General features: G+C 42.9%; 14 protein-coding genes across 14 annotated transcripts; 6 read left to right on the top strand and 8 right to left on the bottom strand.

Annotated features, from left to right (window-relative positions):
* Positions 1-26: 26 nt before the first annotated feature.
* AGA1 (Aga1p) lies at positions 27-2,363 on the bottom strand (the record flags this gene model as incomplete). The annotated part of the gene is made up of 1 exon (XM_056230969.1): positions 27-2,363. One exon carries the CDS (start codon positions 2,361-2,363, stop codon positions 27-29), a length of 2,337 nt encoding a protein of 778 aa, XP_056084835.1.
* A 620-nt stretch (positions 2,364-2,983) lies between these two features.
* On the bottom strand, positions 2,984-4,174 carry MVD1 (diphosphomevalonate decarboxylase MVD1; the record flags this gene model as incomplete). The annotated part of the gene is made up of 1 exon (XM_056230968.1): positions 2,984-4,174. One exon carries the CDS (start codon positions 4,172-4,174, stop codon positions 2,984-2,986), a length of 1,191 nt encoding a protein of 396 aa, XP_056084834.1.
* A 240-nt stretch (positions 4,175-4,414) lies between these two features.
* On the top strand, positions 4,415-5,521 carry COQ2 (4-hydroxybenzoate octaprenyltransferase; the record flags this gene model as incomplete). The annotated part of the gene is made up of 1 exon (XM_056230967.1): positions 4,415-5,521. The coding sequence occupies one exon, from the start codon at positions 4,415-4,417 to the stop codon at positions 5,519-5,521; it is 1,107 nt and encodes a 368-aa protein (XP_056084833.1).
* A 66-nt stretch (positions 5,522-5,587) lies between these two features.
* On the bottom strand, positions 5,588-6,397 carry MRX15 (Mrx15p; the record flags this gene model as incomplete). Its single annotated transcript, XM_056230966.1, has 1 exon — positions 5,588-6,397. The coding sequence occupies one exon, from the start codon at positions 6,395-6,397 to the stop codon at positions 5,588-5,590; it is 810 nt and encodes a 269-aa protein (XP_056084832.1).
* Positions 6,398-6,620: 223 nt separating this feature from the next.
* ZRG17 (Zn(2+) transporter ZRG17) lies at positions 6,621-8,438 on the top strand (the record flags this gene model as incomplete). Its single annotated transcript, XM_056230965.1, has 1 exon — positions 6,621-8,438. The coding sequence occupies one exon, from the start codon at positions 6,621-6,623 to the stop codon at positions 8,436-8,438; it is 1,818 nt and encodes a 605-aa protein (XP_056084831.1).
* A 144-nt stretch (positions 8,439-8,582) lies between these two features.
* DBP6 (putative ATP-dependent RNA helicase DBP6) lies at positions 8,583-10,472 on the bottom strand (the record flags this gene model as incomplete). Its single annotated transcript, XM_056230964.1, has 1 exon — positions 8,583-10,472. One exon carries the CDS (start codon positions 10,470-10,472, stop codon positions 8,583-8,585), a length of 1,890 nt encoding a protein of 629 aa, XP_056084830.1.
* Positions 10,473-10,744: 272 nt separating this feature from the next.
* Positions 10,745-11,020, top strand: RSM19 (mitochondrial 37S ribosomal protein uS19m; the record flags this gene model as incomplete). The annotated part of the gene is made up of 1 exon (XM_056230963.1): positions 10,745-11,020. One exon carries the CDS (start codon positions 10,745-10,747, stop codon positions 11,018-11,020), a length of 276 nt encoding a protein of 91 aa, XP_056084829.1.
* Positions 11,021-11,282: 262 nt separating this feature from the next.
* Positions 11,283-11,744, top strand: MRPS12 (mitochondrial 37S ribosomal protein uS12m; the record flags this gene model as incomplete). The annotated part of the gene is made up of 1 exon (XM_056230962.1): positions 11,283-11,744. The coding sequence occupies one exon, from the start codon at positions 11,283-11,285 to the stop codon at positions 11,742-11,744; it is 462 nt and encodes a 153-aa protein (XP_056084828.1).
* Positions 11,745-12,072: 328 nt separating this feature from the next.
* Positions 12,073-13,101, top strand: ARC35 (Arc35p; the record flags this gene model as incomplete). The annotated part of the gene is made up of 1 exon (XM_056230961.1): positions 12,073-13,101. One exon carries the CDS (start codon positions 12,073-12,075, stop codon positions 13,099-13,101), a length of 1,029 nt encoding a protein of 342 aa, XP_056084827.1.
* Positions 13,102-13,252: 151 nt separating this feature from the next.
* Positions 13,253-13,549, bottom strand: EGO4 (Ego4p; the record flags this gene model as incomplete). Its single annotated transcript, XM_056230960.1, has 1 exon — positions 13,253-13,549. One exon carries the CDS (start codon positions 13,547-13,549, stop codon positions 13,253-13,255), a length of 297 nt encoding a protein of 98 aa, XP_056084826.1.
* A 1,285-nt stretch (positions 13,550-14,834) lies between these two features.
* SOL1 (Sol1p) lies at positions 14,835-15,800 on the bottom strand (the record flags this gene model as incomplete). The annotated part of the gene is made up of 1 exon (XM_056230958.1): positions 14,835-15,800. One exon carries the CDS (start codon positions 15,798-15,800, stop codon positions 14,835-14,837), a length of 966 nt encoding a protein of 321 aa, XP_056084825.1.
* Positions 15,801-16,114: 314 nt separating this feature from the next.
* ABZ1 (4-amino-4-deoxychorismate synthase) lies at positions 16,115-18,487 on the bottom strand (the record flags this gene model as incomplete). Its single annotated transcript, XM_056230957.1, has 1 exon — positions 16,115-18,487. The coding sequence occupies one exon, from the start codon at positions 18,485-18,487 to the stop codon at positions 16,115-16,117; it is 2,373 nt and encodes a 790-aa protein (XP_056084824.1).
* A 172-nt stretch (positions 18,488-18,659) lies between these two features.
* Positions 18,660-18,881, top strand: HUB1 (ubiquitin-like protein HUB1; the record flags this gene model as incomplete). The annotated part of the gene is made up of 1 exon (XM_056230956.1): positions 18,660-18,881. The coding sequence occupies one exon, from the start codon at positions 18,660-18,662 to the stop codon at positions 18,879-18,881; it is 222 nt and encodes a 73-aa protein (XP_056084823.1).
* A 117-nt stretch (positions 18,882-18,998) lies between these two features.
* On the bottom strand, positions 18,999-20,105 carry PPG1 (putative serine/threonine-protein kinase PPG1; the record flags this gene model as incomplete). The annotated part of the gene is made up of 1 exon (XM_056230955.1): positions 18,999-20,105. One exon carries the CDS (start codon positions 20,103-20,105, stop codon positions 18,999-19,001), a length of 1,107 nt encoding a protein of 368 aa, XP_056084822.1.
* Between the last annotated feature and the right edge of the window lie 201 nt (positions 20,106-20,306).

Here is a 20,306-nt window from a genome sequence, read left to right as displayed (position 1 = left end):
AATACTGATAAATGTATCTGAGATTATTAAAGAATTGCGTTGAAAGCAACTGCCATGACGGCAAAGAAAAGCTTGCCTAGTGGCAAATGGGTTTGCGAACCACTGCCCGTGTATTGGCTAACTACTACCATTGAAGATGATTGGTATTGCATAATAGTTGAACTGGATAATTCTGGCGCTGTGGTGATGTAAGTCTGTGATGGAGAAGAAGATGATGGAGATGGTGAGAAATGAATGGATGATAATGTGGAAGTCAATGAAGATTCGACGGCTAATGTTTCAGACGTAGATGTCGTGGAGGTAGGTTGTGTAGCCGCCACAGGGGAAGAGGAGGAAAGCGCAGCGGCTGATAACGAAACAACGGAAGATGTGGCAACTGAAGACTGCTTAACATTTGACGATGATGCAGAACTGGACGGTAACACAGGACTGCTTGAGGACCACTCAGTTGCAGAAGAAGAAAAATATGTAGTTGCAGAGGACGAAGATGATAAAGCGGAAGTTGAAGACAATAGAATAGATGTTGCTAATGGGGATGATAATTGTTCTCGAGATGTTGAACTGACACTTGATGTGGCCGTTTCCTTGCTTGTTGTATAAGAAACAAATGAGATATCGGATGAAGTTTGATGATATTTACCGGTGGCATGCTTATTATAATCTTCGCCTGAGGCCGTTGTTGAGCTTGCAACATTTTCTGTAGATGTCGTTTCTTGTGTTACAGAATTTGTAAAAGGTGGTTGCTCTGAAGAGCTTGAACCTGACGTTTTAGTACATGTAGAACACGCATGTGATGTGGCTGCAGAAGTGACGACGCTTGTTGTGGATGTGACTATGGAGGATAAAACGGACTTGGTAGTTTGGGAGGGCATGCAAGACTCATGAGTACAAGTGGTAGTCTCAATCGCAGTAGTGTCATGTGTATTAGTTAGTGTAGCAACCACCGACCCAGATGTGTACGGGCACCATGTAGTATACATGGTAGTGACACCACTAATCGTCGTAAAATATGTGGACATGGAGAATGATGGGGCAATAGTGGAAGTTGTAGATTTGCTAGTATATTCAGACGAACTTTGGGAATTAGTGGTTGTCTCAACTGCTGAAGAAGTGGCAGAAGAAGTAGTAACATCTGATGAAGTTGAAAAGATGGAGGAAGAATGCGTGGATGGAGCATATGAAGATGTGGACGTTGATGTTGCGGAGGTACTTGATGATGGGGATACAAATGAAACCAAAGAGGAGGTTGGTTCAATAGAAGTGGAAGTAGTAGAACCTAAACTGGATGAGCTTAAAGTTTTGGAAGTTGAACTTGTGGAAGAAGAAGTTGTACTTGTGGAAGATGGAGTCGAACTTGTGGAAGATGGAGTCGAACTTGTGGAAGGAGAAGTCGTACTTGTGGAAGAAGAACTTGTAGTTGTGGAAGATGGAGTAGAACTCGTGGAAGAAGAAGTCGAGCTTGTGGAAGTAGAAGTTGTAGTTGTAGAAGATGGAGCCGAACTTGTGGAAGATGGAGTTGAACTTGTGGAAGAAGAAGTTGTACTTGTGGAAGATGGAGCCGAACTTGTGGAAGAAGAACTTGTAGTTGTGGAAGAAGAACTTGTAGTTGTGGAAGATGGAGTCGAACTTGTGGAAGATGGAGTCGAACTTGTGGAAGGAGAAGTCGTACTTGTGGAAGAAGAACTTGTAGTTGTGGAAGATGGAGTAGAACTTGTGGAAGAAGAAGTCGAACTTGTGAAAGTAGAAGTTGAGAGAAAGCTTGCTGATGATAGAGTGGTGGAAGCGAAAACTGGACTGGAGCTTGTTATACTTGAGCTCGAACTTGAGTCGGTTGTGCTCGAGAAGGTCGAAGTACTAGGAGATAATGTGGAGGTACTTGTCGACGATGAAACAACACTGGACGATGGTTCAGCTGTAGTTTCTATCTTGGAGGATGAACTAATTGTGTTTGTGTGACAAGTAGGGCATATATAGGAGGTATATTCGGAAGTCACAGAAAAGGTGGTTGTTGGTAACGTGAATGATGAAGAACATGCCTCATGTGAGCAAACTTCCGTAGATAACGTTAAGGTACTGAATCTTGATAACGTTGCAGCATATGAAACGGAAGGAGGAACCGCAGTAGTAGATGAAGTGGCCACAGTCAGGGGACACCAAGTTGTGTACAAGGTTGTGGTATGGGCTTGAACTATGGTCGAAGTGGAGACCAATGCGGGAGAAACCGTGGTTTCAACAGCTCCATTTGCCTCGTCTGTGTTGGTCACTGTCACCAAGATTGTCTCTGGATCGGATGCCAGAGCAATATTGGTTAATCCCAACAATATCGTGAATAGATAAGTTAAATGAATGGAGGGCGACATCATCTGAAAATGTTTAGTTTCTGACCTTTACAGTGGTTGCTTGCTGTGCTTCAAAGAAGAACGTAAAAAAAGAGTATAGTAAAAGTGAAAAAACTCCATTATGATTATTGGTGATGTGTCATTATTCTCAGCGTTTATATACGCTTTGATTGCTTCTTAAAAGCCATCTGTTTGTATTAGTATCTTGTTTCAAGTCATCAGGGCGTTTTAGTATTGTTTCAAGAAAATGCGTAACACCGTGTTTGCACTTGAAACATGCAATAACCAAAAGGGAACCTTACAAGCTAAAAGTGGCTTATGGCCGAAATAAAGTGGTTGTGGACGCAGGAAATGTGAACGGAGCAGCTAATAAGGTTTTCCACGATGAAACAGGCGGAAGTTTTTGCTGTGATGCAATTACAAATACGGAAATTAGAAGCTGAAGAGAAACTCTGCTATGTAAAAAATGAAGTGCATGTCGGCCTTTTCGAAAGCTTCTTTTAATGGTTGAATTTGTTGTCTATTGTTTTTAAACTAAAAACTTTATAAATTGAAGCTTGGCCATTCCGACCAGCAGTGTAGAAGAAACGTATATTAGCTATTGTAAGAAAAAAAAAAAGTATTACATGTCGAATTATGCCACCTTATTTCTTTGGTAAACCGGTCTTTGCATCAACCAAAGATTCTTTTGTTTCTTGTGGGCCTGAACCGACCTGAGTTAGGATTACTCTGGCAACACCCTTTTGCAATTCAAGATCCAATTCACGTGCAGTGAAGTTGGCAGATTCGAATTGTTGGTTGAAGGCTTCAAGTTGTCCAACAGTAAACTTCTTGTCCCATCCAGGAACTGAGCCGAATAATTTATAGATAAATGCAAATAATTTCAATTCATTTTCAGCTAAATAGTACAATACAGCATTGGGACCTGCGTCGAAGGTATAGGCGACAATCGTTTCGCCGTAAAACTGGTTGATTGAGTGGCACCAACTGATGATATGTTTGGAAGTGTCGTTCATGTAAAAGATAGGAGGGAAGGAGTCCAAGCATGTGGCATGGAAGGAGTTAGAATCCATCATTGTTTCCTTGGCAAAGGAGGCAAAATCTTTTTCAACAATGGCTTTGCGCATGACCTCAAATCTCTTTGGGACGACATGTTCAATTCTTTCTTTGAATAATTCGGAAGTCGCAACTGTCAGCTGCATGCCTTGAGTGGAACTCACGTCCTTCTTGATATCGCTGACAACAAGGACACAGGCTTTCATTTGAGGCCAGTCGGAGCTGTCTGCAATTTGTACCGCCATGGAATCATGGCCGTCCTCAGCTGTGCCCATTTCCCAGGCCACGTACCCACCGAAAAGGGATCTACAAGCTGAACCAGAACCCTTTCTGGCAATTCTTGAAATTTCAGAAGTGGATTGTGGTAACTGGTATAACTTGGCAATGGCAGAGACCAAAGCAGCAAAGCCAGCTGCAGAGGAAGCCAACCCAGCGGCTGTGGGGAAGTTGTTTTCAGAGACAATGTGCAGTTTCCATTGGGATAGAGTGGGCAACGAAGTGTCTTTGGATTCCAGTTCCTTTCTCAATTGGCGGAGGTCGCGCAGGCAGTTTTGAGTTCTTTCGTTGTCAATGCTATGTGGTTCCCCATTCAACCACAAGGTGTCTCTCTCAAACTCAGGCGCAGTGGCCGCAGATGTCAAGGTTCTCAAGTCATCTTGCGATAAAGTGACTGAGATTGATGAATTGGTGGGAAGATTCAACTTGGTGTCTCTTTTACCCCAGTATTTCAAAGTGGCGATATTGACGGGCGCAGTAACGGATGCTGTATAAATGGTCATTGTGGTGGGCTCGCTGGTTTGGTCTTTGGCCAACGTTGCCTCACCATTGTCAGCACGCTGTATGCTCTTTATATAATAATCTTCGAGAAAAGGCTAAACGAGCCACTTCGGCGATTTCGGCATCGTGAAAAGTTTCACAAGAACAAGGTCAAAAGCAAAAGTAAGCCAAGCTTATCAGAGGGGCCAGATATTCTGGGAGATACAGCAGGAGGAGCGGTCGTATGATAGCAGGCTCGAGTAATGTTTGTTTTGCATAGAAACAGTATTCTGCTAGGGAAGTCAATTGTGGGTAGCGGGCGAGTAACCGTTGCTGGAATCAGCGGGATCGGTAGAAAGAGATTCATGTCGACGCCTTCCTCCTCGAAGGGGTCGGCACCACCCGTTTTCACTTCGAAAGAGTTGGAAGTGGCACGTAAGGAAAGATTGGATGGACTGGGGCCGTTCGTGTCTCGGTTGCCCAAGAAATGGATTCCGTATGCGGAACTGATGAGGCTGGAGAAACCTGTGGGCACGTGGCTGTTATATTTGCCCTGCAGTTGGTCTATACTTATGGGGGCCATGATGCAAGGTGCCTCATTGGGCGCAACAGCTGGTATGTTGGGTGTTTTCGGTGTGGGCGCCTTGGTAATGAGAGGTGCTGGCTGCACCATTAACGATTATTTGGACAGAAAGCTGGACCAAAGAGTAATCAGGTCTGTCGAGAGACCCATTGCCTCTGGTAGAGTGACTCCCCGCGGGGCACTGGTATTCCTGGGAGCTCAAACCCTGGTCGGAATGGGCGTTCTGGCTTTGCTTCCCGCGCAATGCTGGTGGTTAGGTTTGGCATCCCTGCCCATAGTGTTTACATACCCTTTGTTTAAGCGGTTCACGTATTATCCTCAGGCCGCATTAAGCGCCTGTTTTAATTGGGGGGCACTGCTTGGATTTCCAGCCATGGGTATAATGTGCTGGCCCACGATGGTACCTTTGTACTTGAGTAGTTATCTGTGGTGTATGACTTACGACACCATATATGCGCACCAAGATAAGAAGTTCGACATCAAAGCGGGAATCAAGTCCACCGCTTTGGCGTGGGGTCCACGCACGAAGTCTATCATGAAGGCTATGTCAGTATCCCAAATTACGCTGCTAGCCGTTGCAGGCTTGAACAGCGGGTTGTTGTGGGGACCCGGGTTCATTGGTGGGTTGGGCGTCTTCGCTTACAGGTTGTTTGGCATGATCAAGAAAGTGGACCTTGACAATCCTAAAAACTGCTGGAAATATTTTACTGCAAACATCAACACCGGACTCTACTTTACATATGCTTTGACGCTCGATTATATTCTAAGACTGTTCGGCTTCTTGTAGATATTACGTGTATATACAGATGTTTAGGTTTATTATTTACATGCTTTCTTGTGTAGATCCCGGCCACTATTTTGGTTTTATGATGTTTTTGATGGATGACCTAGATTTATTGGAGTGGAATTGAGTCTTGGCAGATGTACTAGAAAGAATTTGTGTGAGCACGGACTTGTTCAGTAACTTATTGTCTGCAACATTGCTAAAAAAGCAATCCAGTATCCGGGCGTCGTTCTTGACAACGCTACCAGATCTTGAGAAGATGTAAACCTTATTGAAGAATGAATTCGCCCCTTTGTCTACTACGAAGAAGACAAACGTGGCTTTGTCCTCCATACCCTGTAAGCCCACGCCGGTGAAGATCTTGGTGTTCTTATTCTTGGACAGTTCGTTGATGTCTCTAATAATGGTAACTTGCTTTCCTAGGAAGGGTGTGCGTCGCGTCAACTGGTACCGTGGCACCGCCTTATTCTTAATGGGTGGTAAGTACTTCATTTCTGTGACCAGCCTTGACGTTATATGTTTCGTTCCGGCAGCTAGGACCACTGGCAAGACCCCTAGCGCCACAGGCCCGAACGTCTTGCACCTGAACCACACACTGCGCTGCTCCTTCTCGGTGGCACTTCCGTACACTTCTTGAGCGGTTCTCCAAGACATGTCGGTGTACGCAGCGCCATACGTGAGAAATACCACAGCTAAGGCGGTGGAAGCCCACCGTATAGAACGTGGCACCTTGTACTGGAACACAGGCTTTCTGCCCCCACTGCGCCCGACTTCCTGGATCAGCTGCGCTAGCGTAGTGCTGCTGCCCTTGAACTGACTCTTAGTAACCATCCCTTCTCGTCCCGTAGCCCATAGAATATAATTGATCCGGCCATCCATTGTGATAATGTAATAGTAATCATAGAGGAGATCCTTTATTATTGTCCAAAATTTCAGCGCGGGTAATGCCCCTAAAAACGTATTCCATATTTTTCCAGAATAGCATAGTAATGAGAATGTTCAGTGTCCAAATTGATGGACCTTCAAGGTATTTCTGGTGCTGAGAGAGCGATTGTGGATATTTAGTGGTTTGTGGCTGAAAATATAAGACTAGAAAATAGCCATGGAGACGCTGCAAATGAACGCTATACAGGAGGAGGACAATTCGTCCCCGGAAATTGCTTTTCAAACTCCCAAATTGAATGATTCCGATGCTTCGTCCTTCTCGCTGTCCAACGTGAATGGTGTCGGAAACGCAGATGGCATGACATCGCAAAACAGAACACTTTTTGCATCACCGAGGCCTAGCTCGCTATTTTATTCTGCTAAAGAGGGAAACAACTCCAGTTCCAGCATAATCTACAACCCTTCTTTCACATTTGGTGAAAATGTTTCGAGTAACAACAACGCCTATGAAGGTGCTTCGTTGAAAAGCAAGAGTGGTGAAAATCGAAGACAATCACTCAAGTATATACCAGAACCGAAGTTGGTGCCGCCTCCTCCCAGAACAAGATCGCCGGTAAGAGGCATTTCTCCGGATACTGGCAACGGTAAAAGATCCTCTTTGATCCTCGATTCTCCATTTAATTTTACAGCATCTACTTTACAACCACATCAGCAGACACCGCCCTCGTCAGCTGCATCAAGAACTTCGTTCCGTAAGGGACATCGTTATAAGCATTCCTCTGTGTCGATGAATTTTTTCCAGGAACCTGAAGTAAAAATCCCGCTAAACATCGCTAAATCTCTGCCTATTCCAGATCTGAGCGATTTGATGTCAAATTTACCATGGCCAAAGGCTCACCTTCAGCTATCAATAACAGCTCTACAAGTTCTCGCATGCTTAATCACTTTTCAAATCGGGCACTTATACTCCTGGAATAATTTCATCACACTATCGCATTTTATTACTTACGACATCATCGGGTCTCTGGTAATCATATTCGTGGAAAATCTGTCGCTATTCCAGGTTTGGTTCACGGGGACAATCACATTTCCCTTCGGACTGAATAGAATAGATGTTCTATTAAGTTTTGCCCTTGCTGTTTCATTGTGTTTTGTCGGACTAGACCTTTTATTCCATATAGTCGAAGAGCTCATAGTTCTCTTCGTAGAAGCAGGCAGTACATCAACAAATAGCCACGACCACGATGAAATCAATGAACAAATTCCTCATTCTCATTTTGCTAGCGCTAATGATTCACAAAATGAAAACATCACTCTATGGTACGGTGTATTAATGGTCAATTTAGTATTGTCGACATTATCACTTTATAAGACGTTCTATGCTAATAAATACAGCAACTTGAAGACGAAGAATCCAATAATTACCATCACTTACACCGCGTACTTATTCATATATCCGCTGTTATTGGACTTATTATCAAGTGTATCCGATTATCTGGCCACCTTTGTGATTTCGATTTTGATTCTATGGCATGGGCTAACTATAGCACGATGGACCTCGACAATACTATTGATGGGATTTTCCACTACATCTTTATCCAACTCAACGCTACTCAATAACAATCTCGCCGCTGATGCGGTTACGAATGCTCAAGAAGCTGAGTCCAAGTCAGGTAAAGTAAATCCATACGTACGACCAAGATCAATGAGCTCGTTACCGATCGCTACAATCAATAGAGAGAAGGCGAAAACTGGGTTTTGGAACCCTATAACCTCTACTGAAAACCCAACAAATATAAAAAATATGATGAAGAGCCAAATAGAGAAATTAAGCGAGTTCAAATCCAGATGCGTTTTAAATTACGATGATATAATAATAAGCAAAGTAAATTTCACGCTTTATGTGGTGCTGATTAAAATAACTATGAAAGGTGGATCTAATGATGACGAGTTGATGTTAAGGTTAGCTGTTGACAAGTGCATTCGAACAAGCATTCCATCCTGTGAAGCCACAATAGATATAGACCGAATATAATTATACAGTTACATACTCACATATATATACATATTAATATTACTATACCCAGGAGTTTTCAGATGAGACCAATAAACACAGAAAAAAAAAAAAAAAAACTGGACGATAAGGAATAAATGGATGCGGAGATGGAAGGGAAAGAAATCAAGTTTGTGAGGCGTTGTTGTGATAGTTTTTCAAATTTTCCAGCGAAGAGTGGTAGAGCTCAGAATCAGATTCTAATAAGGTGAAGTCCAGTTCTAATGGTGCGACAGACTTACCATCTCTGTCCAGATCTTTATTTAAATCATCGAAAAACGTCCTTTCACCTCTGCCGACTAGTAAGTTGTAGGCGGACCCAGTCTCATTAGCTCTTGCAGTTCTGCCAACACGATGGACGTATTGCTGTGAAGACATTGGCGGATCATAATTTATCACTTGAGTAATATCGTTGATATCAATACCACGCGACATGACATCGGTGGTAATTAGAATATTTATGCTTGCACTCTTCGAACGGTTGGAGAAATTTGCAACGATTTTCTTGTTTTCCGATTGGGGGTGGTTCGAGTTGACAGAATTGATTACCATCTCTAAATTTTGAAGGTTTCTAAATATGTTAGATTGGGAGCGAGATTCGCTGATTAGCTGCAACAGCTTGGTCAATCTGATCGACGATTCATTCGACTTGACGAAGATCAAAATCTTGGAGGCATCAGAAAGATGTGCTATGAATTGGTCTATTGAATATAGCAGGATCAATGGTTTATAAATACTTTTCGCCGTTGGGACGTTTATGTTGAATTCCCTCAATTTGCTAGGTAGTTGGTACAGCTTATCGGTTTGCTTCAAGAACAGTTTTGGTTTGTAAAGATTCAGGTCGTTCAGCTTTTCCGTGTTCGTAGTTAATGTGGCACTGAATATCATTTTAATCACGTTCCCTGGAAATGTGTCTAACTTGTCTGTCTTTAAATGAAACACGAGTTTTGGGCACCAGCCCTGGAAGGATTGGTTTAAAAGACGATCGGCCTCGTCGATAATCAAAAACTTCAAGTTTTTCAAATTTATTGATTTCATGTTCAAATGATCTACCAATCTACCGGGAGTAGTGATCAAGATATCGGGTTCCAGGTTTAGAAATTTCTTATGTTCATCCTTTAATGAATTTTCCAGTTTGGCAATGCTGACAATCAGTGACATCCCCTGTGTTAACTTCGTCAATGTGGTGTGAACTTGGTTGATCAGTAGTTTTGTGGGGACAACGATCAGACAGCGCAATCTGTTAATCTTTCTTCTGGACAGAGTCTGAACAACGGGGATGGAGTAAGCCAACGTTTTACCTGAGCCAGTAGCAGCATTCACGAGAGTATCACCGATTCTTCTGGTGAAGTATCTCTTGGATACGTTCAGAGTGAAGTTCAGTATTGGTAATATGGAGTCCAGGATGATCGACTGGATGGGGAAAGCATTCGTCGAAAAATTCTTGCAGATATTTTGCAATAACTTTGGTTCTAGCTCATTCTTGTAATCTGAGAACGGCTTGGTCATGGAATTGTCATAGAATATCCTTTCAGTGTCTAACCAGCCGGCGGATTTATGTTCTAGAGAATTCCTATTTAGGTTCATTGGATTTTTGACGAGTTCCGGCTGGGGAATCTGTTCTAATTTGTGTGACGGAACGGTATCGTCCTCTAGAACCTCGTCTCCGCTCCCCCCGACAACATCAGACGCATCCAGTCTATCTTGCAATGACACTGTTTGCTTGAATCTTGAAAGTACGGTGTTATGGGTGCTCGGTTTGCTCTCCTCATCTTCTACTTCGCTGGACTCTTCTTCGCTAGCCCCACTGACCACTTGCATGCGGTCATCATTTCCTGCGTTTTTCTCGGAACTATCATCTGATTCCTGGTCAGACGCATCGTCGTCTTCACTAGCGGGTCCAGTGGCCTGTCTTTTCAAAGGCACGATGGCCTGTGGTGTGGGCTTGACGGTTTTTTCTGGTGCAGCAGTCACAGCAGCTTTCAACTGAGAAGGGTCGAATCTTGAGGCAAACATTGTCGCTATTGGCTATGCGTCACTTACAATGGTTCAGCCTCGAGCTCATCTCATCGCTGCTCATGTCCTCTTATGTCATACAATCTTTGATTTTATTTTTCAAATTTTTCAACGTCACCCGGCAATGGAACTTTTGTATCACCACCCACGTTGAAAGCAGAAATGGCAGTTTGGAAACAGCTAGTGAAGATTCAGCCAAAGTTTAAGGTACAGAGGTCTCCATTGCAAGGGCAGTGCAGCATCCAGCAGAAGCAGTCACCACCAAGGATAAGATGCAACCCGCTGCTAGACTGTTATCACGGTCGGTGTGGAAGGGTCCGAACATCGTACCGCTCCCCATAAGGGACGCCATGACGAAGGGCGCTCCGATAAGAACAAATGCAAGGTCCGCCACGGTTCTGCCTCAGTTCGTGGGGCTCAAGTTCCAGATTCACAACGGTAAGGAGTACGTACCTATTGAGGTTTCAGAAGACATGGTGGGCCACAAACTGGGCGAGTTTGCGCCCACCAGGAAGCGGTTCAGTTATACCCAAACCAAGAACAAATGAGGAGAAACGTTGTGCGTGCACGCTTATATGCATATCCGCTACGTACATAGTGGCCTCGCCATGTAAATAGGCCCAGACCAGAGCAGGCTCAAGCTGTATATATATATATATATATAAAACAATAGTATTATTAATATTACCGTGTAACATTTGCTTCTTACCCGAGCGAAAAGACGGTTTGCGGGAAGAAAAAACACATATATCCAGGGAAAAGACAGTGAAGCTGTAGGTGGATCAGAACGGGAGCAGGCTAACAGGAGCCATGTTGTCGAGGTTGATGTCCAACACATGGTGTGCGCCCTTGAAGCATGCGCAACGATTGTTTTCCACGACTACTACAATGCAAGCTACGTTAAACCAGATCAAAAGAGGGTCGGGTCCTCCAAGACGCAAGAAGGTGACTACCGCCCCGCAGCTAGACCAATGTCCCCAGCGAAAAGGTGTAGTGTTACGTGTAATGGTTTTAAAGCCGAAGAAACCAAATTCTGCTCAGAGAAAGGCGTGCAGAGTCCGCCTGACTAATGGAAACGTGGTGTCGGCGTATATTCCGGGGGAGGGCCACGATGCTCAGGAGCATTCGATTGTGTACGTGAGGGGTGGACGTTGCCAGGACCTGCCTGGTGTGAAGTATCATGTTATTAGAGGCACTGGTGACCTGAGCGGCGTGGTGAATAGGATTTCGTCCAGGTCGAAATACGGAGCCAAGAAACCAACCAAGTCGTAATGTGTAGTGCGTGCGTGCGTGCTTTCTCCTACTTCTTACTGACTTCATCTTATATTCTACTGCATACAACGTATTTTTGTAAATAACAATGCCATAAAATAAGTGTATATATATATGTATACATACGTATATTTGTATACATACGTATATTCCTGTATGTAGAGTAGCACTTTGGTATATTCGATTGCGCTTGTCGTATAAAGCGATGTCGGTTTTTTAACGCTTGTATTGGCAAGAAATGCATAAGCATAGGGGCTAACTAGCCTTCAAAAGAGTCAGTGGAAACACAGGACCCAGCAATAGTTTTCGTTCAGGACGGCAACCAGCAATGCTACACTTGCAACCACAGAATCTTCTTATCCAAAAGACGCTTAATGAGGCAATCGAGGCGCTAAACAAGGGTTCGCCGTTGACCATGGACAGAATTGTTTCCGATTTCGACTATACCACTTACCACATTTCGAATTCCGCAGAGGACAAGTCCCTCTTATTACTAAGTATCAGGACCAAAGCGTGGGTCAGCGTCTCCGAGTGCCATTTGGACGGTTCTTCGACGCTGATGAAGTTCTTGGCCGATCACTACTCTTCCTTGGGTGGGGTGACTATCACAGGCCAAGTGGAGCCTGCTTATGACTACACTCTTCAGATCGCATTGAGCGAATTGACTCAAGACTCTATCTTGCAATTTTCCGTGTTGAAGACCATTATATTGAGTTTCCCCTTCGAGCTGGCCATTACGAAGTTCATTGAATTGAGCCAGCAACAACCAGCACCCGTTGAGGCAGAAATTACTGGGGGTGGGGTTGCTGTTAGTGGAGACAACACTTTGTTCACGATCAAGTATCGTGACGAGGAGAACATCTTCATCAAACCTTCCAATGACAGAGTTACCATCATTTTTGAAACTATTTTCCAAGACGAAACAGATAAAATCTTTGGCAAGGTCTTTTTACAAGAGTTTGTAGACGCCCGTAAGAGAAACCGTCAAATCCAGTCGGCCCCACAAGTTCTATATTCGCACGAACCTCCATTGGAGTTGAAGAGACTATATCAGCCACCTAAAGTTGCAGAGCAAAGCAGAAGATTTATCACATTTGTTCTTTTCCCACGTCATTTCCAAACGAAAGAGTTGCAATTCCATTCAATTTGCCAGTTGACATTATTCAGAAACTATTTCCACTACCACATCAAATGTTCAAAAGCCTACATGCACTCCAGAATGAGATTCAGAGTGGACTCGTTCATCAAAGTCTTGAATAGAGCCAAGGTGGACGAAGATGATGAAAATGATGAATCTAGTGCGGATGCCAGACAGCAAGCGAGAAGAACCTTTACGGGTAGAAAGATTGTCTACTGAAAAAGGCTAGATAACTACGTATCAACCTATAAAAAAGATCATAGCAAAACAGAAACATTTCAGTAATAATTAAGTCGTTATACGATTATATATATATAAATGTGAGATATAATAAACTATTATGATCGTCGTTAACATTCATTTCTCTGCACTAATTAGTTATTCCTACAGGGGGAATGACACCCTCTCTGTTCTTGTTCTTTGGGGTGAAGTACACGATGAAATGTCCGGCCTTCTTGAAGACATGGCCAATATATTCAGCGTCTTCATACACGGAATAGCCCAACCTACCTAATTCAGCATTAGATTTCTTAATTAGTTCTGCAATCGGCGACTTTTCGATGACCTTTGCTACACCGGATGTGTCCAGTAAGTTGTAGTTTTCGTCGAACGTTAAAGAACCCACTGCTCTTGGTAATACTTCAGTAATTGGGATACTTGACTTCATGGTATAATGATTTTTATATTTATTGCTCTTAGCTTGATATATGTAAGAAAAACTATTGTTTGGCTATATCATGCAGAATAAGGTACAAGATCCATAAACTATTTTTTTCTACAATAGAGCAATATGTCCTTCTTATTTATACTTCTACGCTAATCTTACATTGCCTTCTGAACCGAGCTCCTATCTTGGTGGGTCCATGTAAAGAAGACATCCAAATGAAGGAGGGCGTACAGCATTGGCGCGATTAAGCAAAAGAACTTTGCTGTATGTAAGCAAATTCTTCTCGATATACGTGCCAAATTGCATTGTTGACCAGCCAGGGGGGTCACAAATGTATCACCAGGGGGTTAGCAGCCTGGCTATTAGTCTTTTCATTTTGATCTCGAAGCTTCCGGAGTAAGGGGCAGCCAAGCAAAACGGGAAGAATCTGGGGAATAATCAACAAACGATGCCGAAAGTAATGAATCGGCGACCTAAAGTCACTCAAGGGGAAAATAACGGCTTTTTTTGACAAGAACAAATTTTTTGAGTTGAGGGACGGTATGGGGTGAGATGCGAATTGCAAAATTGGGAGAAGCAAGTTACCACTTTGGGAAAGCGCAATAACCGCATGGCTCAATAAATCTTGTGGTAAGTGCCGTTATGTTTTTAGCAAGATGAGAAACTTAGCCACCTGTATCTGGGATCTTACTGAACCTTGTTTGTTTCAAACGCTTCGCTCCTTTACTCTATGTATCTAAAGAGGTAAGGTTGTTATAATCGTTCCAATCCAATCACGGCTTAGACGCAGGCGTGGATAAAACGATCATTCAAGGCTCCATAAAAAAATATTGCTTGGAGCATTATTGCAAATAGTTCTTCGTGCTTTTCCATATTAATATTTTGTTGCGGTCTGTAGGTTTACTATATCAAATGAAAGTTTTCTCTTAAAAGTGGGGTGGGGAGAAACCTAAATATATGCCTTCCTTCTTGCCAAAAGGCATACAAATGATCTGGAACATAAATACAAGCCTTCTCATTGCCTTTTTTTTCTTGCTAAGGGGTTATTGTATATATTATATATCCTATATATGCACACCATGTCACTAGGATCACTTGTTTTATATAGAGTTACTTCCTAAATGAATTAAGAAGTTTAAGGAAGATTGTTGCAAATACGGAGGAGAGGGGGTGAGGGAGGGAGGAGGGAGTAGAAGAAAGAGCTAAAAAGAAAATAGTTGAATCATAGTATTGTCATTAGTTGTCATTATCATCAAAAAAAAAAAGAACCCAAAAAACCTAACGATCACTCTGTCAAGTTATCGTCATCGTAAAACTTATACTTCTTCTTAGTCACAAAGACATCTTTCAAAGCATCATCGTCCACAAACCACGAAACACGACCTGCAGCACCCTCATTGACAATACTGCTGGGCAATCCCTTTTCAGGTCTTTCCATTATGGTCTTGATCACGGGCGCCTTCGTGGCACCTTCGACAACGAAGGTGACTCGATGAGAATGGCAAATCACTGGAATAGTCAACGATATTCTATTCGATGGTCCGCTGGGGGCATTTTCTACAGGTACGACCCATGCCAAGTTTTCGCGAAGATTCTCTTGAAAATTGGGGAACAGTGAGGCAATATGACCGTCAGGAGCGCACCCTAACAAGAATAGATCAAACATCGGTAGCTTGACAGAATCCCTGCCAGCAAATCCCTTGATCAAAATTTTTTCGTAATTATCTGCGCATTCTTGAGGGTCGCTAATCAACGACTCGTCAATATGATAAATTCTCGGAGTTCCATACTTCTTTGTATCTATCAAATCAAATATTTCTCTCTTGGCCAACCCATAGTTGCTTTCACCGGAGCTAAAAGGCACTAATCTTTCATCCGCAAAGTAAATGTCCCACTTGCTCCATTGAACATCGTCTCTATTCAGTAAACCTTCATGCAATACTTGAATTAACGAACCCCCAGACAATGCAATCTTAAACCTTCTTTCTTTCTCCTTTTTCAATTTCTTGGTGACACCGTCTTCGTTACCACCGCGACTAGATGCATTACTCCTAACGGAGTTTACTCTCTCCATCGTTTTAGATTCCGTGTTACCGTTTCCGTTCAGACTCGTTGCGGACATCTGCCGCGGTTTCGAGGCCTTTCCCTTCTTGAGGGCTGAATTTTGGGCATGAATAACATGATCGGCAACAGCTTCTGCTACCCCTGCAAACTCGTGAAATGCAAACACTTTAGGAACAGTTGTTGTCATCTTGAAGTTACAATTACAGATCTACTTTCTCAGGCTTCTTTTTATGTTGTAAAATGATACCTCTTTATTATTCTGTAAACGCTAAAGGCTTCTAATTCGATTAAGCACGGGATCTAATATACTGATAAGTATCTTGAAAAGAGAGTCTTCCCTACTTGCCCATACTTTAGCTTTTTTCCATTATCCTTTTTCCAGGGTTTTCCACGGCACAAAACGTCATTTTCCCAAAGCGAAAAAATTTTACTATCGTACGAATTTACTTACTATCGTTCTGAAGCAAACGTACGTATATACATATGTCTATGTACAAGAATCTAGATGAAAACTTGTAGGTTGCTTTCAAGCTTGGCGTACATCTCTTCCAGTTCTCCATCTAGTGTGCTCAAAACGGTGATGGCACCGCCAGCACCCAACTGCCAGCTGGCACCGCCATTGTAGGAGTACATACATCTAATGTTGACGGACCAGTCTCCGTTGGAATTGACGGACCAGTATCCTGTGACTCCGCTGTAGACACCGCGTGCTCCGCCGTTAACATGCCTATTTAGTTTGTTCTCCAACTTGTCTTGCAACAATTGCACAGTGATCTTTTTGGGGGCTCCCGTCATGGACCCTGGAGGGAGCGAATGTTTGAGGATATCCACTCCCGAATATCTCGTCTTCTTGCTAGCTGAGGTTAACCCATGGGCCTTTACGACACTGACAAGTTGATAGACGGTAGCATACTCTTCCACAGACATGAACTCTTCTACCCGAACATCAGGAACCAGTTCGTAAAGGTCATTTCGGATCAAGTCCAAGATCATGAGATTTTCTCCGAACTCTTTGGGCGTTTTCAAAATCTGTGTAGCCTTGTCTAAATTCATTTGGGGTCCCTTCTTTACAGTCCCCTTGATGGGACGTAGCTCACACGTGTCTGCATCCCACTTCAAAAACCTTTCAGGCGAAGTGCTCAAGAAGCACAAAACAGGAGGCTTTTCGTCTTGGTTGGGGATAATATCGTTAAATTCGAAAAAGCTTGAAAATGGAGCAGGGTTTTTTTGAACCAATGTCTGGAAAATCCTCCAGGGCTCTATCATTGCAGATGGTACCACTTTGGTTTGTGTAGTGAGGCACATTTCATAGGAATCGCCCTTATGCATATAGTCCTGACACTTTTCAAAAGCATCTGCGTAGTCTTTCTTATCGGGCATTGTTATCACGAAATCTATCTCCTCTGGCAAGTATTTTGGCCATGGCAAGCCTTGCTCACTATCTTTCTTTCCCGCAAAACTACTTATCAGTGATTGTTCCAATGCCTTAGAGAACGTATCATCCAAAGAAATACAGTAAAGCTTTCCTTCCTTGTGGTTGATGACTATGCTGTTGTTGATAAAAACCAGTTTAGCGTCTGGAACAAGCGAATCATCATCATCACCATCATCGTTGTGATGGCTACATGCAAGGTACTGGCCTATTTCATAACTTAGGATACCGACAAGGCCTCCAATGAACGGTATTTCTCTGTGATTATCAATTACCTTATTCTCCATAAATTTCCCCAAGGTGACCCAAAATTGAGATTTGTCTTCATCGACTACAGTGAGAGAGCCAGGCAAGTTCGAGTCTTGACCATCTAAACACTTCTTCAACATGGAATAGCTGATTTGTTTATCTTGCCAATTATAGATTGTAGTCTTCTTGATAGCTCCATAATGACTAAATACTTCGGATCTGGAATTTGGGAGAGCAATGATTGACCATTCCCCCCGATTTTCACTAATAACTGAAGATGACATGACAAATTTTGGTTCTTCAATGATGTCACAAATTTTGAATGTCAGTTTCGGGTCCTTGGAGACTTCAAATTGCTTCACATAGGTCAATTCATCACCATTGGGATACTCGTCTTTTATCTTGTATATGGGATCTCTATCAATAGTCCTATCCAATCGTGATAAGATCTCAGAAAACCTGCCATTAAGTTTCTTGTTTTCCCACCTTCCCGTCTTCATATTATTTACTAGGCTCAACGTTAGAAAGTTTCTTACTAACAATCCTCCCAATTCTGAACAGCATGATTCAGGGTGATATTGTACACCAAACCATGGCTTGCTCTTAACTCGTGCACTCATCAGAAGAATACCGTTCTCATCTTCAGTTGAGCATAAAGACAGGAGATTTTCATTATCTCCAGCATCAACGTGCAATGAATGATACCTCGTAGACTTGAATGCATCGGGATACCCACGAAAAAGGCCACATGTTCTGGCTGCATCGTTCAAGTGCATTTCATAAACCTGCCCATGCTTGATAGTATCCAGTTCGCTTACAACGGCACCTTGAGCCAAACACATCGCTTGGAATCCAAGACATATACCCAATATGGGAATTGCATCTAAATCTCCATTGGCATTTTGGAAAAGTTCAGATATTATGCCCATATCTTGGACACCGTTATTAGGATTTCCAGGGCCAGGGCCAACTACAATAGCATCAAAGAGTGGTAAAAGTGGCAATAGTTGGTCCATTGACTGGAACGTATCGTTATGAATGGTAGTCACGTGCACGGCGTTGACTTCTGGTGAGATGTCGGTTTGTTTCTCGATTAGTCTCACCACATTGTAGGTGAATGAGTCGTAGGAGTCGATGAACAGGACATGAATTTGTTGCTGTTGTTGTTGTGTGTCGATTGTATCTGACAGCATTCCTTTGCCCCCTTTTGTCAAGTCTCGAGATCCATCATGTCTAGTGCTGCGGAACCCTTGCTTGCTTTTATATGTTCGCGATTTTGGCAAGAAGAGAGATGAGAAGGGAGAGGGAAGGATAGAGAAGAGAGGGGAAGAGGCAAAACATAGATTACAAATAGATACTCCAAGAATGATCGAGGTGGTCGTGAATGACCGATTGGGTAAAAAAGTCAGGGTGAAGTGTCTTGGCGAAGATACCGTGGGCGATTTCAAAAAAGTGTTATCCTTACAAATAGGCACTCAGCCGAACAAGATTGTTTTACAGAAGGGTGGGAGTGTCCTGAAAGACCATATCTCCCTGGAAGATTACGAGGTTCATGATGAGACAAATTTGGAACTGTATTACCTGTGAGAGATGCGCTGTTTTTTTGATTTTATATGTACACATATATATACTTGAAACCTAGAGATAGAATATGTAGAAATAATGAAGTGCCCTGTCTCTATAATGCTTTTCTGTTGCGCTTAGCTATAAAAAGTAATCAACATGTCTATTAGAAGCAGATCTGGCTTGGTATACGTCTGAAAACATGTACATTTCAGGATCTGTGGAGCCATCCGTGGAGGCAGAGTCGTCTTCGAAATAATCTGCTATCAGTTTTCTGTTGACCACTGAATTGGTGATGCTGTCTTCCGAGTAATTATCGTTCAAACTGTTCTCTTTCAATAGTTTATTTTCGGGAGCTTCTTCGAAAACGTTGAAGTAGAACTGATCCTTACTATATAGCTCTAAAATAGAGGCCTTATTTCCGCATCGATAACAGTAATTTGGCGCCGACCACACAGTTGTAACCAATCCGTCAAAGTATATCTGGTAACCTTCATTACACAGCTGATGGGCCCTATATATCCTATTCATATCGTTCATGCGCAAGAATTTCTCCACCACACTTCTACCGAACGTGTAGCCTGCTCCACGAGGCGATACTTGGAAATGTTGCCCAGAATTATCTGGATGATCTAACGTGGGGTTATTGTTTTCTTCAGGATCAGACCAAACCAAGTCGGCCATGGCACCGTCATGCGGGATTTCTCGAAATCTATCGATAATCTTGATCTGATCTATTGTTTGAACATTAGGTGATAATCCACCGTGAACACAAAAGATTTCATCGTCGATGATGCAGCATAGGACAAGGTAGTCAAATATGTCCGTCAAATACTGCCAAACTCTTGAATTGCCGCCGTACTTGTTTAAGCACTCCGTGTAGAACCCGTAGCTCTGAGTAATTTGACGAGACTCGTGGTTTCCTCTCAATAGATGGATTCTACTAGGATACCTAAGCTTCAGCACTATTAGTAACATAATCGTTTCCACACTATACAGCCCTCTATCCACATAATCACCCAGAAACAAATAGTTCGTGTCAGGAACAGGCCCGCCTATCTGGAAGATCTCCAGCATGTCGTGAAACTGCCCATGCATGTCCCCAACCACCGTAACTGGTGTCTGAATATGAATCACGTTCGACTCCTTCACCAGCATTTCTTTCAATTTAAAGCAAAGTGCTCTCACAGTCACCTCAGGCAACAGCTGGGCCTTGTATAGCTTTTCCAAACATTCGTCCAATTCCATCTCTAGTGGATCAATTCTTGAATCAAAACAGAAACGCTGAAAGGGGACAAAACTACAACAAATACCAGCTAAGCAAGTAGCCTCAAAATGTTCCAAAGCACATGTAGCTTGCTCAAATTACTACTCTCATTGGTTTGAAACAATGGTTATTTTGGCGATCTTGAATATTTACTGCTACACCATCAACCGGGCAACTGGCGC

Source organism: Saccharomyces kudriavzevii, assembly GCF_947243775.1.
Source record: "Saccharomyces kudriavzevii IFO 1802 strain IFO1802 genome assembly, chromosome: 14".
Taxonomy (NCBI): Eukaryota; Fungi; Ascomycota; class Saccharomycetes; order Saccharomycetales; family Saccharomycetaceae; genus Saccharomyces; species Saccharomyces kudriavzevii.
This window is presented reverse-complemented; position numbering and strand designations above follow the sequence as displayed.